The sequence below is a fragment of the Physeter macrocephalus genome, chromosome 20, assembly GCF_002837175.3.
Source record: "Physeter macrocephalus isolate SW-GA chromosome 20, ASM283717v5, whole genome shotgun sequence".
In the NCBI taxonomy this organism is placed as follows: domain Eukaryota; kingdom Metazoa; phylum Chordata; class Mammalia; order Artiodactyla; family Physeteridae; genus Physeter; species Physeter macrocephalus.
This window is the reverse complement of record NC_041233.1, coordinates 23,304,571-23,318,840: the sequence shown is the minus strand read 5'-3', so window position 1 is coordinate 23,318,840 and position 14,270 is coordinate 23,304,571. Positions and strand designations below refer to the sequence as shown.

Genomic DNA, 14,270 nt, shown 5'->3' with positions numbered 1-14,270 from the left:
GAGGGCACAACATGAACAAAGGCAGGGCGGCAGGAAAGTGACCACCCTGTAGTGAGGATCCAGGACAGAGAGGACAAGAAAGCTGGGAGAGTAAAGCCTCATGCAAATGGAATGGATTTCAATGTAGGGTTTGTGCTAGGAATGGTGGGAGGCACAGCTGGGCTCACACTGGGAGATACCGAGAGGGGAAGGGTCCGTGGAAAAGGCCTCCAAGCCCCTTCCCTCTCTCGGGGGCAGGACTGCGAGAGGGGACAGCCTGAGCCTGTGACCCTCCTGGACAAGGACGTGACCAGGCATTCGGCTCTTTGTGGCTGGCAGTACCCCACACTGGGGAGGTGGGCTGGCCAGTGGATGGTGAAGACAGTGAGAAGAGACGACTGCATTGCACCTAGTGATTACACCCGGGTGAGATCTCTCAGGCGCATTATCACATCTGGAGAGAAGAGCGGGCTTTTTAATAGACGGACAGGAGGCTTCTACTTAAGGTTATTATAAAGAGGGAGAGAACTCAGCCCCTCCCAGCTTCCAGCCAGCACCACAAAGTTGCAAAGTAATTAAAGGCTGCTAAGGAATCAGAGAAATTATAATAATTCCATCACCCAAGACCTCTCTCCCTCTTTCTCTTTCTCTCATTTTCTGGTAGAAAACAAGGTGGGTCAGGCAGCCTGCGAATGCGTCACTACAAGCTTACTGTGTGGGCCCTCCATGTTATGGGGGGCTGCCAGGCCTGTCCCCAAGCCATTTTGACAATATCCGAACTTGTTACGGTAAGTAGAGGGGCTGAGACAAAAATCACAGAGCAATTTCCGAGAAGAGGAAAGGCAGGACCGCGTGTGGTCGGTGCACACCCTCAAGTGGGCTTTTCATCGAGAAGGCAGACTGCCAGGCCACGGCTCCTGGGGTGTGGGGTGCTATGGGAGTCCGGAAGGCAGCACCCGCTGGGCCCCCAGCCCAGCTCTGGACATCCACCTCGGAGAACAGCGCTGCGCCTCCACCCAGGGACGCACTCAGTCTCACCACGGGTCTGGAAACCATCTCCCTGAGCATCTTCCCTGGTTACGTTAGGTCTTCAGTGGTTTGCCAGTGATTTACCAGGTGACCTTGGGCAAATCTTTGACCCTCTCTGGCTTTGCTGATCTCTACAGAATGTGTGGTGGGATGGAGTCACCTCGACGGTCCTTCTGGTGCTGGTTTCAAGGAGTCTATTTGAAATGCTCTCTGCCTATTACTAGTTATTTCTAGGTGACTCTGTTTCCATTTTTTTCCTTGTCACATCTTTGTTGCATGTTTTCCTCATGTTTCCTGTCTCCCACTGGACTGTAAGTTTCTTGTCCACTAACACCCCAATATCAACCAATCAGTACACAGCAACGGAGCCTACCGTCGAGCTCCTTGGTCTTCCAAGCAACTTTCCTGAAGTTCTCTGGGAACTTTTCAGAACAACAGGAATGCCGATCAGCTACCCTGTGGATGTGCTGCTTCATACACATGCTCTCATTGAACTCTCACAACAACCTCAATGTATCCCTATTTTATAGATGAAGAAACAGAGGCTCCAGGAGGCTAAACCCCTTGTTCAAGGCCTTCCAGTGTGGAGCAAGAGGCCATGTGTGCCTGCCTCCATCACAGTGTTGCAGTACAGACCAGGGTCCCTGTGTCACAGATGGGGCTCAGGTTCTCACGATGCAGTGAAGCCATGGCTGCTCCTGGATGCACAAGGGACCTTCTTCAACCCTCTGTTTCCTAAACCTGTTCTCCCACCCAAGGTCTAAGGAAACCTCACTGCCTGGAGGAAAAGGGGTGCAGGCAGGAGTTTTACACCCTTCCTCCAACAGGGCCCCACCACGGGGGAGAGGAGAACAGTAAAGAGAAAGGGGGATGAAAGACGCCAGATGGACTCCGGCGCACGAGGCTGACAGCCCAGCAATGCTGCGGGAACATCTCCAGCAGGCAGCTATCATCTCCTTCCATTTAGAGGTTCTTTATTTAAAGGGTGGGGGGCACCATAAAAGTTATCCCGGCACGTGCCAGAGAATCCCTAATGCACACGAGCTGGGCTCCACACACAGTCCCCTGATTCATATTCATGGCAGAGGGTCCTGCAGTCGTTGCAATGGAATTATATGGGCCCCCAAAGACTCCCAGCGAGAATCGGTGAGGAAACTGACATAATTAAAAACATTATTACCATTCAGACAAAATAATAATTTCAATCACATCTGGGCTCCTTCCGTCTCCTGCTGCCACACTGTTCTCTTTCCTCGTGCTGAGGGTGGGGGGTGGGTGCCCACAGCCCTGGCCATGCCCCACGGGCATGGAAGGAGCTGCCACAGGGATCTCGGGGGTGGGGGGTCCTGGGTTTCACTCCACAGGGCAGAGAAGGGAGCAAGGAGCTTCAGACTGTGTGGCTAGGCTGAGCTCTCTGGGCCTGGGTTTTGTGGGACTCCATTTACTCCCTCCCGGGCACCCAAGACCAAGGAGGAGGTGGCAGAAAGATGTTGACTCTTCCCTGCAGGCAGGCTGAGCAGCCTGGCATTTACCCATGTGTGGGTCTCTGACTTCTCACGAAAATGTGTTGCATGCACATTTGAGGACTGAAATCTTGGAGGCTACCTCTGGGCGCACACTAACCCTGCAGGTCACACGGAAGGGGCATCGCTATGACCATGGCTGGGTCCTGACCAGGGAGGATGGTCCTCACTGCAGACAGTGGGCGGTGGGCTCTGAGTGAAGCTTCTCCACTGAACCCCCATAGCCTGTGCGTGGGGCTGTGTGACAGCATCCAGCCTTGGATGGGAGGAAGCCTGTGCTCGGAGCCCAGAGTCCCCAGCTCGTCTCCCTGGGCAACATTTGGCAAACCACAGCAGGTCATGGCAAAGTTGCAAAAAGACCCATGCAAAGATGCTGAAAAATGAGAGAGAGAAAGACTATGGCTCTCGTTGCAAGCATATCTGATGCCAGCAGACTTAGGGAAAGCAGTCACCTTGTATTGGCCTCAATTTCTCTCATCTTGCAAATGGGAAGAATAACTTTCCCCTGACTTACAGAGTTGTCATGAGGACAAATGAAAGACAGTGAAAACACTAGGACATAGAGAAGACAATACTTAAATACATGCATGAGCGCACACACACACACACACACACACACACACACACACACACACACACCCCACCACCACCACCTCAAGACTGTAGAAACAGGCAGCCCTATTGCTTTGCCCATATGCATATCTCCATTGCTACAAGCCCAAAGCTCGCTGTCCTTGCTGCTGCAGGCTGAGACACCCGCCCGCTGGGAGAAAGGAGGGGTTCCAGGTATCCGTCACTGTGCTGATAGCAGGGGGAGACCAGAAAAGGCACAGGCACCGGCTGCTCACTGAGGGACACAGAGACATGGCCCAGGGTTGCCACCTGGCTAGAACAGACTACTCTGACTCTGGCCAGCAGGATCCAGAGCCCCTGAAATGATTTATTGGCCTCCCTCTCCCAGATCAATAGGCGGGTGGTTATAGATGCAGAGGGGGCCCCTGGGCACCGTGGCCCCGAGGTACAAATTAATATGGCCTGTCAAGGGTCTGCCTCTCCTGGCGTGGGAGACGACACTCTCATGAGCAGAGCTGAAACCTCAGGGTGGATGGCAGGCACAAGCCAGTGGAAGTCCCCCTCACCCCCCATGTCTCTCTGCAACCTGGGGATGCAGTTTATAAATCATTCAGCATCTGATGGGCACTCCTTGAGGAGGGCAGCTGGGGGCACTGCTGTAGGGCCCAGTGGGTGCTAATAAGTTTGGCGAGTCCACCTCCTCAGGCTCTGGGCCACTCCGGGCTCCCCACATGCCCACGGCACATGGGATGGCATGGCTGAGATTCAGGAATTGGCAGGCAACAGAGGGCATCGGTGAGCCCCAGCAACGAGCTCTTTGCATAAATCCTCCTGCTGTCCTTCCAGCCGCCCAAGAGGCACAGGAAGCAGCAGGGCTCTGCCCGTTCTTGAAGTTCACGTCCAAGGGACAGGTCCTAGACTGGGTGCTGAGGACGCACAGGTGACCAAGCTCTGTTCCTGTTCTGTCTGACGGGAGAGACGGACATACAAACAACAACTACAACCATGAGCATTTATTGGGCATTTACACTGGGCGCTACGCTGAGTACTTCTCTTACACGGTCCCATACACTTTAATCCTCACAACAATTTTGCAAGGCAATATAATTATTTCCATTTTGCAGGTAGAACTGAAGCTACCTGCCAAAGAACCCATAACCAGACTTGTCTCTGAATCCTGGCTCCATCCTTGCCTAGCTTTGGGCAACTTAATATAACCTCTCTACTTCCCCGTCCACATCTGTAGAATGCAAACATGAGTGGCTACCCCATGGGGTGAGGACTCAGTGAGCTTCCACACTGCAAGTACGGCATTGGGCACATAGGAAGCTCTGAATTACAACAAAACATCAAATTATTATTATCATTATAGAAATGAATTATTTACTTTGCTTCATTGACAAAAGATTGACGGGAATACTCTTCTCCCTGTTTTCCCATCTCTAGTAAGGATATACAAGGAGTAACTTTCATTTGTCTTTATTAAGTGACATGGAGAGATGGTGTGGCCTAGTGGGACCCAGCGCCAGGAGCCCTGGGTTCTGGCTCCGACCCTGTCCCCAGCCAGCTTTGAGGCTCAGGCAAGGACTCTCAGTCTCTCAGGCCCCTGTCAACTTGTCCCAGCACCACCCGTCCCCTTCTAGCCTCATCCCACCTTACAGCTGGTAACCCAAAGCCAGGGGTGACAAAGATCTATGCAGGACCTGTCCATCACAGATACTGGGGAGGGACCCAGAGGGCCCAGGCCCACTTCCAGCCTGGCTTTGTTTCTACAAGGTAACAGTGGGCACCTGCAAGGGACACACACACCTATACAGTCACTGTCCCACCTCAGCAGAATCTCTGGTCAGGAGTTAGAGTTCATGTCCCTCTTTGGAAAATTCCAATATATGAAAAGAAGCTAATGGATCACAGAAAGTACTGATATTCAGAGACAACATAATCTGCTTCTCTGACTAACAAACTCCTACTCATCCTCTAAGGTCCCAAACAAATAGCCCCCATATATAGACCAGGTCACACCTTCCACAGTCCCCTCCATAGGTCTACGCCTTCCACCCTACTTTGCACATTCTAAGCTACCATAGCATTTAATACATTTAGACATAGTTAGACATCTACTTACTTGTTTTTCTCTCTGTAAAATTACCTTCCCTGAGCACAAAGACCCTGGTCTCAGTCACCAGTAGTTTATGGTGACTGAGTGTGGCTCAATTCTGTAGTTTATGATGTGGCTAAAATGTATTATGAGCCACAAACTGGGCTAAGGGCTTTTCCTACCTGCCTTATTATAGCTCTCACAATAACCCCACAAGGCAAATATTGTTGCCCATCTTACAGATAAGAAAACTGAGCTCCATAAAGGTTAGATTCCTTCCAAAGTTGTAAAGCTGGCAAACAGTAGAGTCTGTTTTTTCTACCCTGCATATCCAAGCCAGCTGAAAACCCCTGGGCCCTGCTCCCTAGCTGTTCAACAAATGTTTGTGTTCATTTCAAACGATTTGAGTGGATCAAAGCACAGCAGATCAGATTTGGGCTTTGAAGGATAGGCAGAATAGAGTTAGGCTGAGAGAAGAAAGAAAACACTCCAGTACTAGTCAGAACAGTCCAAAGTGTGTTTAAGAAAGAAAAGAGAGAGACACAGACACACGCTCAGAGGCACTGGATCAGCCCCTTGGCTGACAGGAGGATTCGTGTTGAGGAATACCGGAAGATAAGTTGAGAAAGGTAGGTTGATGCCAGATGGATAAAAAGCCTCCACTGCCCAGCTAAGGAGGCTGAACTTCTCAGAACTTCAATGATGTGGCCACCCCTGACGCTTCAGAGGCCCTCCTTGACCCGAGGAGCCACCTGGCACCATCTGACTTCTAACCTCACGCCATCCTCCTGCCCAAACACCCAGGCCTGAGGGTCACCTCCCCAGGGCACAGCTGGAGGGACGCAGTGGGTGGGGCAGCGCTGAAGGTCAGCGAGGTGGGCACGCACCCCTAACAGAGGTGCTGGAGCAGTGTCGCTGGGCACAGACACAGGCAAACACGTTTGAGCAAATTGGAATGCCGTAAAAGTCTATTACAGCAAATCAAACAGCAGTCAGCGTGACAGCCATTAGCCTGAAATGAATACACAGGGGCTTAATGAGGTCTGTCAAGGTTGGCTTGGTGAATTAAGTTGCCAATTCTAGCAGGATTTCCCTTTTCTTTACGGACTTGAAAGCATCCACGCTGCCTTGTTAGGGCTTCGACAAGTGAATTGCAGGGCCTTTCACCCTGATAAAATGGATAATTACATGTAGAACAGCTTAGTGAGGGGAGAGGGGTGGGCAGGAGGGACACCAAGAACAAACAAACCAAAACACACCTGCCCGGCTTAGGCAGGGGCTTTCAGAGGGAGACGGGGCAGGGCTGGGTGGGCAGGGGGCGGGTGAGCTTCTCCTAGGAAAGGGGCAGTGCCTGGTCTTGCCCCGCCTCCCATCTGCTCCTATTCCAGGCCTGAGGACGTGGGTCCCCATGGGTGATGTCTCTAGGCAGCTGTTGACAGGCTGAAAGTTCCCCTCAAAGATGGGCTACCCCAGCACCTCTCAGAAACCCTCTGATGGGGAGGGCCACAGATATTATCCTCCAGGGCTTGCTGTCACCATGGAGTTAAAAATGCAGCTTCCTGGGCCAGCTGTCCCCCAACTACTGATTCAGAATTGCAGGGGCGGACTTCCCTGGTGGCGCAGTGGTTAAGAATCTGCCTGCCAATGCAGGGGACACGGGTTTGAGTCCTGCTCCAGGAAGATCCTACATGCCGTGGCGCAACTAAGCCCGTGCACCACAACTACTGAGCCTGCGCTCTAGAGCCCGCGAGTCACAACTACTGAGCCCATGTGCCTAGAGCCCATGCTCCGCAACAAGAGAAGCCACCACAATGAGAAGCCCGTGCACTGCAACTAAGAGTAGCCCCCGCTCGCTGCAACTAGAGAAAGGCTGCACGCAGCCACGAAGACCCAAGGCAGCCAAATAAATTAATTAATTAATTAAAAAAAAGAAAAGAACTGCAGGGGCCTGGGAATATGCCTCCCAACAGTCCCCCAGGAAATTCTGATGGAGTATGTTTGGGAGCCTCTGATTCATCACCTCTCCGGCACTCAGTACTAGATGGCTTCTGAAACACGGGGTTCTCCTGCTTCTGCTTGTATAACTTCAGGGATGGGGAGCTCAGTACATCCTCAGCAGGATAGGGGAGTAGATTGTGGGGTGGGTCTCATTAGAAAGTTCTTCCATATGCAGACCTAGATTTACCTCCCTGTAACTTGTTCCCCACACCTATCCCTGGGTTTTGGACACAACAGACCCAAACGTTATCAGGGCCCCTAGGGCTGGGGGGAGTGGAAGTTGGGAAGGTTAGGGATGGTGTGCAGGGGGCTAGGATGACCAAAAGAGGAGCTGAGTGGATGGAGGCAGCCACTGGAAGTCTTTGTCAGCCCTCAAGGAATAATGAAGTACTGGAGGAAAAGAAAGGAGCCACTCCTGCTGGGCTTCCTCCTCAGATCACGGCATGTCAGTCCTGGAAGGGGCCCCAGTTTAACAGCTGTTGGAGTTGAAGCCAGCAGAGGGGCAGTGACAGGTCTAAAGTCTCACCCAGCCGGTTGCTGGCACAATCAGGACTAGAACCCGGATGTCTTGACCTCCCGTCTCCCTCTTCGCACCATACAACACAGGAGCTCCGCTGCTCACCTTGGCGAGCTTCTCCTGGAAACCCCCCTCCTCCTGGAAGCCTGCTGAGATTTCTCTGATCACTCTGGCACCCCCTCAAGACTGATGCCTCACAGGGTCTGCAGTGCCCCCATCTCTCTGGTTTGCATTCTCATCCTATTCACATCCATAGGGCCTCTTTCACTGAATCGTGCTTCTCAAGGGCAAGGGCCTGGGGTTTCCAGGGTGACTTCAATGTAAGCAGGAGACCCCTGCCTGAATTCTGGGCCAGGACCAGCAGACTCTTCCCTGGTACTCCAGCTGGGGCTTGAGCCAGGCAGCTAAGCTCTAGCTCAGGTGACCACCCCAGGCCAGGGCTGGTCAGTGCCAAGCCACCTCGGGTCAGGAGGGGCCAGGCCTCCATCCAGCTGACACCACATGCCCACTGGCCACACGGAGCAGCCCTGAGCAGGGCATCGAGTATCAGGCCACCGAAGTGACCTGATAGGGAGGTTTACATGCAAGCGAGTAAACCACACAGGCCTTCTTCCAAGGACTGTGTGTCCTTCCAGCCGGCCCCTCTTGGCCTACCCTCTCCTCATCAGATGGGCAGGAGGCAGGCCATTTTATCCCACCTGTCCTCTGCTTTTATTAGATAAGGAGGACCATGGCCCAGAGACGTTAAGTGACATGCCCAAATGGACCCAGCAATCTGGGAGCAGAGCAGGGGCTAGGCCTGGGGTCTCTGGCCTCTGGTTCTGGCTCCCCTCATTATATATTCCTCTGGCCTCCCAGGTCTCTGTGCAGTGAGAGCCTGGCACAGCGCCAAGCCCACAGCAGACACTCAATAAATATTTGTTAAATAAATGAATGACTGAAGAGGCTCTCTACTTGGAGGCAGAGGCCTTTGGAGAATCCAGGGGGATTCCAACAGGGTGGTGTTGGAGGTCACATCTTCTCCTGGCAAGGGAGAGAGGAAAAGGCTGGCCTGGCCCAAGGGCTGGGGAGCAGGGATGCGACCCCTCATCCCGTTGCTATTGCTGCTGTCTGCTGCCCACCATGAGGGAAGGCAGAGGGCAGCCATGCCTGCCAGGATGGCAGCTGAGCAATGGGTGCAAGGCTCATTAACTCCGAGCTGTGCCCTTGGTTTCTGGGCCCGGGCCTGGAGTGCAGGCTGGCACGTAGAGACCATTAAATTAGGGAGACTTCCAAATGAGCGGGGGCCCGGAGCCAAGCTGCAGTCCTGGGCACACCGGCCACAGCTCAGGGCACCGTGTCCCCATGCTTGGGACTGCAGGTTCTCTCTCCCTATGTCCCACCCCATCAGGGGAAGGGCATGAGTACCGCTGGTATGTCCGACCTGCACATCTGTCCTACTTCACACTGTCTGGCACAAGCACAGGACCCTTGGCTCACAGCTGAGTAAGGAGGGCCAGCAACTGGAACTTAGAGGCATGAGATCAGGTTTCTTCATTCCTGAGGAATCTGAAGCTGCCCTGGGAGTCAGGAGGCTCAAAGTCGAAGCTGTGTGACCTTGGGCAAGTCACTCTCCCACACTGAGCCTCACTTTTCTCATCTATAAACTGAATAGATATTTTCTAAAGCTCTTTCAGTTTCCTGATCCAATGACCTATAACGTAAAGGGGCTATAGCACTCCAATGCCATGGTGCCAGGCTGCCTCTCCCCAGTGGACTCCATCTCCCATCATTCCCATCCCCAAACCTTTACTGCTGCCGCCCAACCCAGAGCCCCGAGGGCAGGCCTGAGGGACACCCAGTTAGAAGCTCTTTACCCTCCACCTTCAAGGTCTTTGAATCGCTGTCAGGTCAGAAGATTGCCATCAGCCACCGGGCAGAGGGACAGTAAGCAATGAGAATGCTGGGGCCATCAGGAGCCAGCAGCCAGCTTATTAACGAACTGTTCGTAATGCAATAATTTGCACTTCTCAATTACCAGCAATGGCTTGGTTTTACCCACACGCACTCATGCAGATACACTGAGTTACACAGACAACCCAAAGCAGCCGAAGGCCAGCAAGACAGCACAGGGTCCAAGAAAGAAAGCCCCTTCCAGGTACTGCATGCACCTTGCATCCTGGGGGACCTGCTCTAGCCAAAGCTGGGAGGCCTGGGGTTAGGCCTGCCAACCTACCTGCCCAAGGCCCGCACTGGCTGTAAATGGAAAAAAGGTGCAACCTGCCCCTCCCAACCTGCATCCTGTCCCTGACTCCGGCTGGAGTTGGGAGGGCTCATCCAAGGCAGGCCCTCTCTCAGGCACAAGGCTCCCCCCCAAACAGCAGACAGGCCCCCTCAGAGGCGCTGGCTCAGTCACCAACCTGACCAGAGCTGGTGCCTGGCCTGAGGTGTGGGCAGGAGAGGAGGAGCTGGAGCTGCCCTTTTCCCAGCATCAGCCTCCTCCCAGGTGGCCCCAGAGCAGCAGGCCCCCAATGTCCCTCAAGTGTGACCCTGGGGGCCCCTACCTCAGGGATGCGGACACTGTAGGGCTGATTATGAAATGTTGGTGCGTTGTCATTCACGTCCCCAACCTGGATGTTCACCTTCCGCGTGATCACCTGGCAAGACAAGAGTGAGGAGCTAGCATTGGCATCAGCCTCCAGCCTCCTTCTACCCAAGGGCTCAGGAACCCTGCCTCCCAGGGCAGCAGGGGCCTTAGGGGACACTCACCCCCTGGTGGTCGCTGACAGAGAACTCCACCGTGAACTCCGACTTGGTCTGAAAGAAAACGGAGGGAGAGAGGAGGTCAGAGTTAGAGAAGAGAGCTGAGGCCCTGAGTCCGGAGCCCTACTTCGTGGTGGAGACCCTCCAGCATTGCCCCAGGAGCTGGTCTGGGACTGGAAATCTGAAGGCTTCCCTAAAGAATAAGTATTGCCTTCTGGGCTGGGGAAGTAGGTTCAGAATATGGATCCTTCCCATAAAAGAGCAGTAGATTAGGAGTCAGGAATCTTGTTCTAATCTGGGCTCTGTCTCTAAATTGCTGTGTGATCTTGAGCAAATCACCTCTGGGGCCACTTCAATATGAGGAGAAAGCAGGGGTTGGGGTTTTGTTCAAACTCTTACCTTAATTTGCTAAGGGCTACCGCCATCAATTCCTGTGTCTCGAGAAAACGTCCTTTGGGGGAACATTTGTTGGGGGGTGTAGATGTGCACACTCCGTGGAGCCGCTATTCTACAGGGGATGAACCCAAGGTCATTGTCCCTCTTGTCTATCCAGTGTTGCCCCTTACTTGGAGATACCCCAAACCACCCTATTCTAACCCCAAGTCCAGACATCAACACTGGCCTTGGAAGAGGGACACCACTCAGGCAGGAAGATGCTGCTTCAGGGTCAGAAGACGACGAGCCATCCTCCCCCAATGTGTGCTTCTGCCTCCCTAGGGAAGGCCAGGGGCAGAGGTCAAGGAGGGTCATACCTCTCTGTCCAGCGGCTGCCGGAGCCACACCACGCCCGTGTCAGGCTCCACGGCAAAGAAGCGGGAGGCCTCCTCCCCAGACACGCCGAACACCAGGGGGTCGTTGTCCATGTCTCGGGCCAGCAACTGGGTCACAGAGGAACCTGAAGTACCCGCAGGAGAGAGCAGAGGGCAAAGACGGGAGGTTAGTCCACTCTTCAGCACCTTACTCAGGTGGCTGAGTCCCTGTGGGGAGCAGCCGCCCAACAGACCACCAGCAGGTCACTGACTACCGCAAGACCCCTGTGCATCTTTGGCTCTGTTCCGGGCTCCCTGTCTCCATCCTGGCCACTTGTCACAGTGTGTAACAGGGAACTGTCATTCACCATGTTCTGTGACTTCTGCCTGTCCTCTTTTCTTAATTTAGAGAAGGAGTCCTCCAAGTGGCTCAGATGAGTGCAAGCTCCCAACCCTTCAATTTTTACATTCCAAGATGGGCACACTACTTAGCCCTAGCCACTCAGAGCACTCCATCTCCCTGGTCACAGTGATTGGTTCAGGGATGAGCATGTGACCCAAACTAGCCAATCAAAGCCAACCCTGGGACTTCTGCTGGAACAACCGGGAAAGAGTCGCTCTCCTTCCACTGGGATTGCTAAATTGGTCCTGCAGGCAGCCATCTTTGGCACCAGAGGAGGAGCCTGCCTGAGGATGAGGCCAACAATGAGGAAAACAGAACCAAATGGTACATGGAGAGAAATTCCTGACGGTTTGAGGGTCTGCAGCCAACTATACCTGAAATTAGCAATTAGCTCCATCCTCTGGACTGCTCATCTGTATGAGCTAATAAATCACCCCCTCCTTTTTTTTTTTTTTTTTTTTTTTTCGGTTTTGCCTAAGTAAGTTGAGGTGGATTTCTGTCTTTTGCAAATGGAAGCAATATTTTCTTTTTTTCTTTTCCTGGTACAATAATGTTCATGGAAGCTTTATTCATAATAGCCTAAAACTGGAAACCAAAAAAAAAAAAAAAAGTGTTCATGAACAGTCAGATTGATTTTTTTTTTTTTTAGGCAGATAGATTTAAAAACAACAAACAAACCTGTGGTACATTCAATATATTCAAATCTCACAATAGAAAAGGAAAAGTACAAAGCAATATTTTCTAATTCAGAAAATGTTACAAAACCTGCCATTCATTCAACAGTGAAACTGGAAACCAAAAAAAAAAAAAAAGTGTTCATGAACAGTCAGATTGATTTTTTTTTTTTTTAGGCAGATAGATTTAAAAACAACAAACAAACCTGTGGTACATTCAATATATTCAAATCTCACAATAGAAAAGGAAAAGTACAAAGCAATATTTTCTAATTCAGAAAATGTTACAAAACCTGCCATTCATTCAACAGTGATTAGGTGCTGGCCTTATGGTAACCACTAGAGTACACAGAGGTTAGGAAGATTTGGAGCACCCTCAGGGAACTCCAGTCTAGAGCTGGGTGACAAAGTCTAGCTCCTGTCCTCAATCAGGGGACTATGGTATTGCCTTCACCAAGAAACAAAGCCCTGGCCAGAGGCCACCCTGGGCATCAGGATGCCTGGCCTACAGCCCTGCCTAAGAAGTCCTAGAGTAGGTCATCTTCTCCTGGGGTTCACAGCGCCCCTCACAAGGTAGGCTTCAGGTAGGGCGATCAACCATCCTGGTTTGTCTAGGACTAAGGCATTTCCCAGGGTATGTGCTAAAACCAGGACATCCCAGACAACTGGATCAGCCGGTCACCTTAGCTTCAAGAGGTCCTTAAACTGCCAGGAACTGTGCAAAATGTTCTGAGTGTACAGTGTGTCATTTTCTGCAGAGAGGGTCTATAGTCTCCATCTGATTCTCAAGGAGTAGTTAGGTTAGAACCATGGCCTTTGGCAAATCACTTCTTTTAAAGCCTCAATTTACCCTATGAGACAGACACTCTTTCTTTCCCACATACTGACTCTCATATTTACTGAATAGCTCTGATGATCTATTAATAGCTAAGGAAGGAAGGATTCTAAACTCTGGGAATTTTATCTAGAAGAGAATGTCGATGAGCTTTTCTAAGTCAATTTTTAAAAGACAATTCTAACATGACAATGAGAGCTAACATTTTGGAGCACTAACCACATTTCAGACACTGGGCTAAAGGATTTCTGTGTACTACCTAATTCAAACCTTCCTGTTATTCTCCCCACTTGTGCGGAGATAAAGTAACAAAGTGATTAAGTAATTTACCATGCCCACACAATTAGCAAAGGGCAGAGCTGGACTTCAAAGCCCAGGCATTCTGGCCCAGTGCCCACATTTGTTTCCACAACGTTACAAATATCAACACTTGATATGTGAACTCAAGATTCAGGACTTCCATGGACATGACCCTATCAGGCCCTAAGTGGAAGCCCAACACTTAGAAAAGGAAGATACTGGGCAATCATTAGGCCCTTATGATATGCCAGACACGGTGCTAGCCCATTCACATGGGTTCTCTCATTAAATCCTCTCAGCAACTCTGTTTGGTAGTCATTATTCTACCCATTATACAGATTAGGAAGTTGAGGCTCAGAAAGGCCAAGTAGCCTCTCCAAGGTCACACAGCAGAGTAGGACATGGCAACATCCATGGTGATGAGAGGAGGTGAGAAGGAGTGAAATCATGGAACAGAGACCTTTTGGGGAGCCCAACCTTCCCATTTTAAAGATGGAGAAACTGAAGGCATTTAGTAATTTGCCCAAGGTACAATGGTGAACAACAGCGTCAGGACTCAAACACAAGTTTCGAGACTCCCAGTACAGTGCTCTTTCCTAGACGAGGAAGGAGGAGGTACGTGAAGTCATAGATAAACCAAGCACATCTTCTCAAAGCATCTGTGTCGCTCAGTGACATGCAACTATTTTATTCTAAAACAAATGGGAATATAATGGGAGTACAATATAATATTTAATTCATTTTTAAAGACAACCTAAAACTGTGAAAGAATTTCCAGCCTCCACCTGACTGCCAGGGACACACAGTTCCTTTCTGATACCCTCAGGGGTCCTTTAGTGGCAAAGTTTGA

At 51.4% G+C, this 14,270-nt stretch overlaps 1 protein-coding gene across 1 annotated transcript in view; it reads right to left on the bottom strand.

Annotated features, from left to right (window-relative positions):
- Positions 1 to 14,270, bottom strand: part of CDH23 (cadherin related 23) — a 377,990-nt gene that overhangs the window by 299,673 nt on the left and 64,047 nt on the right. Inside the window, exons 3-5 of the mRNA XM_055081216.1 lie at positions 11,212 to 11,354; positions 10,466 to 10,513; positions 10,261 to 10,353 (exon numbers count right to left, since the gene is read on the bottom strand). Of these exons, the coding sequence (XP_054937191.1) occupies positions 10,261 to 10,353; positions 10,466 to 10,513; positions 11,212 to 11,354 (284 nt within the window). The remainder of the gene's footprint in view (positions 1 to 10,260; positions 10,354 to 10,465; positions 10,514 to 11,211; positions 11,355 to 14,270) is intronic.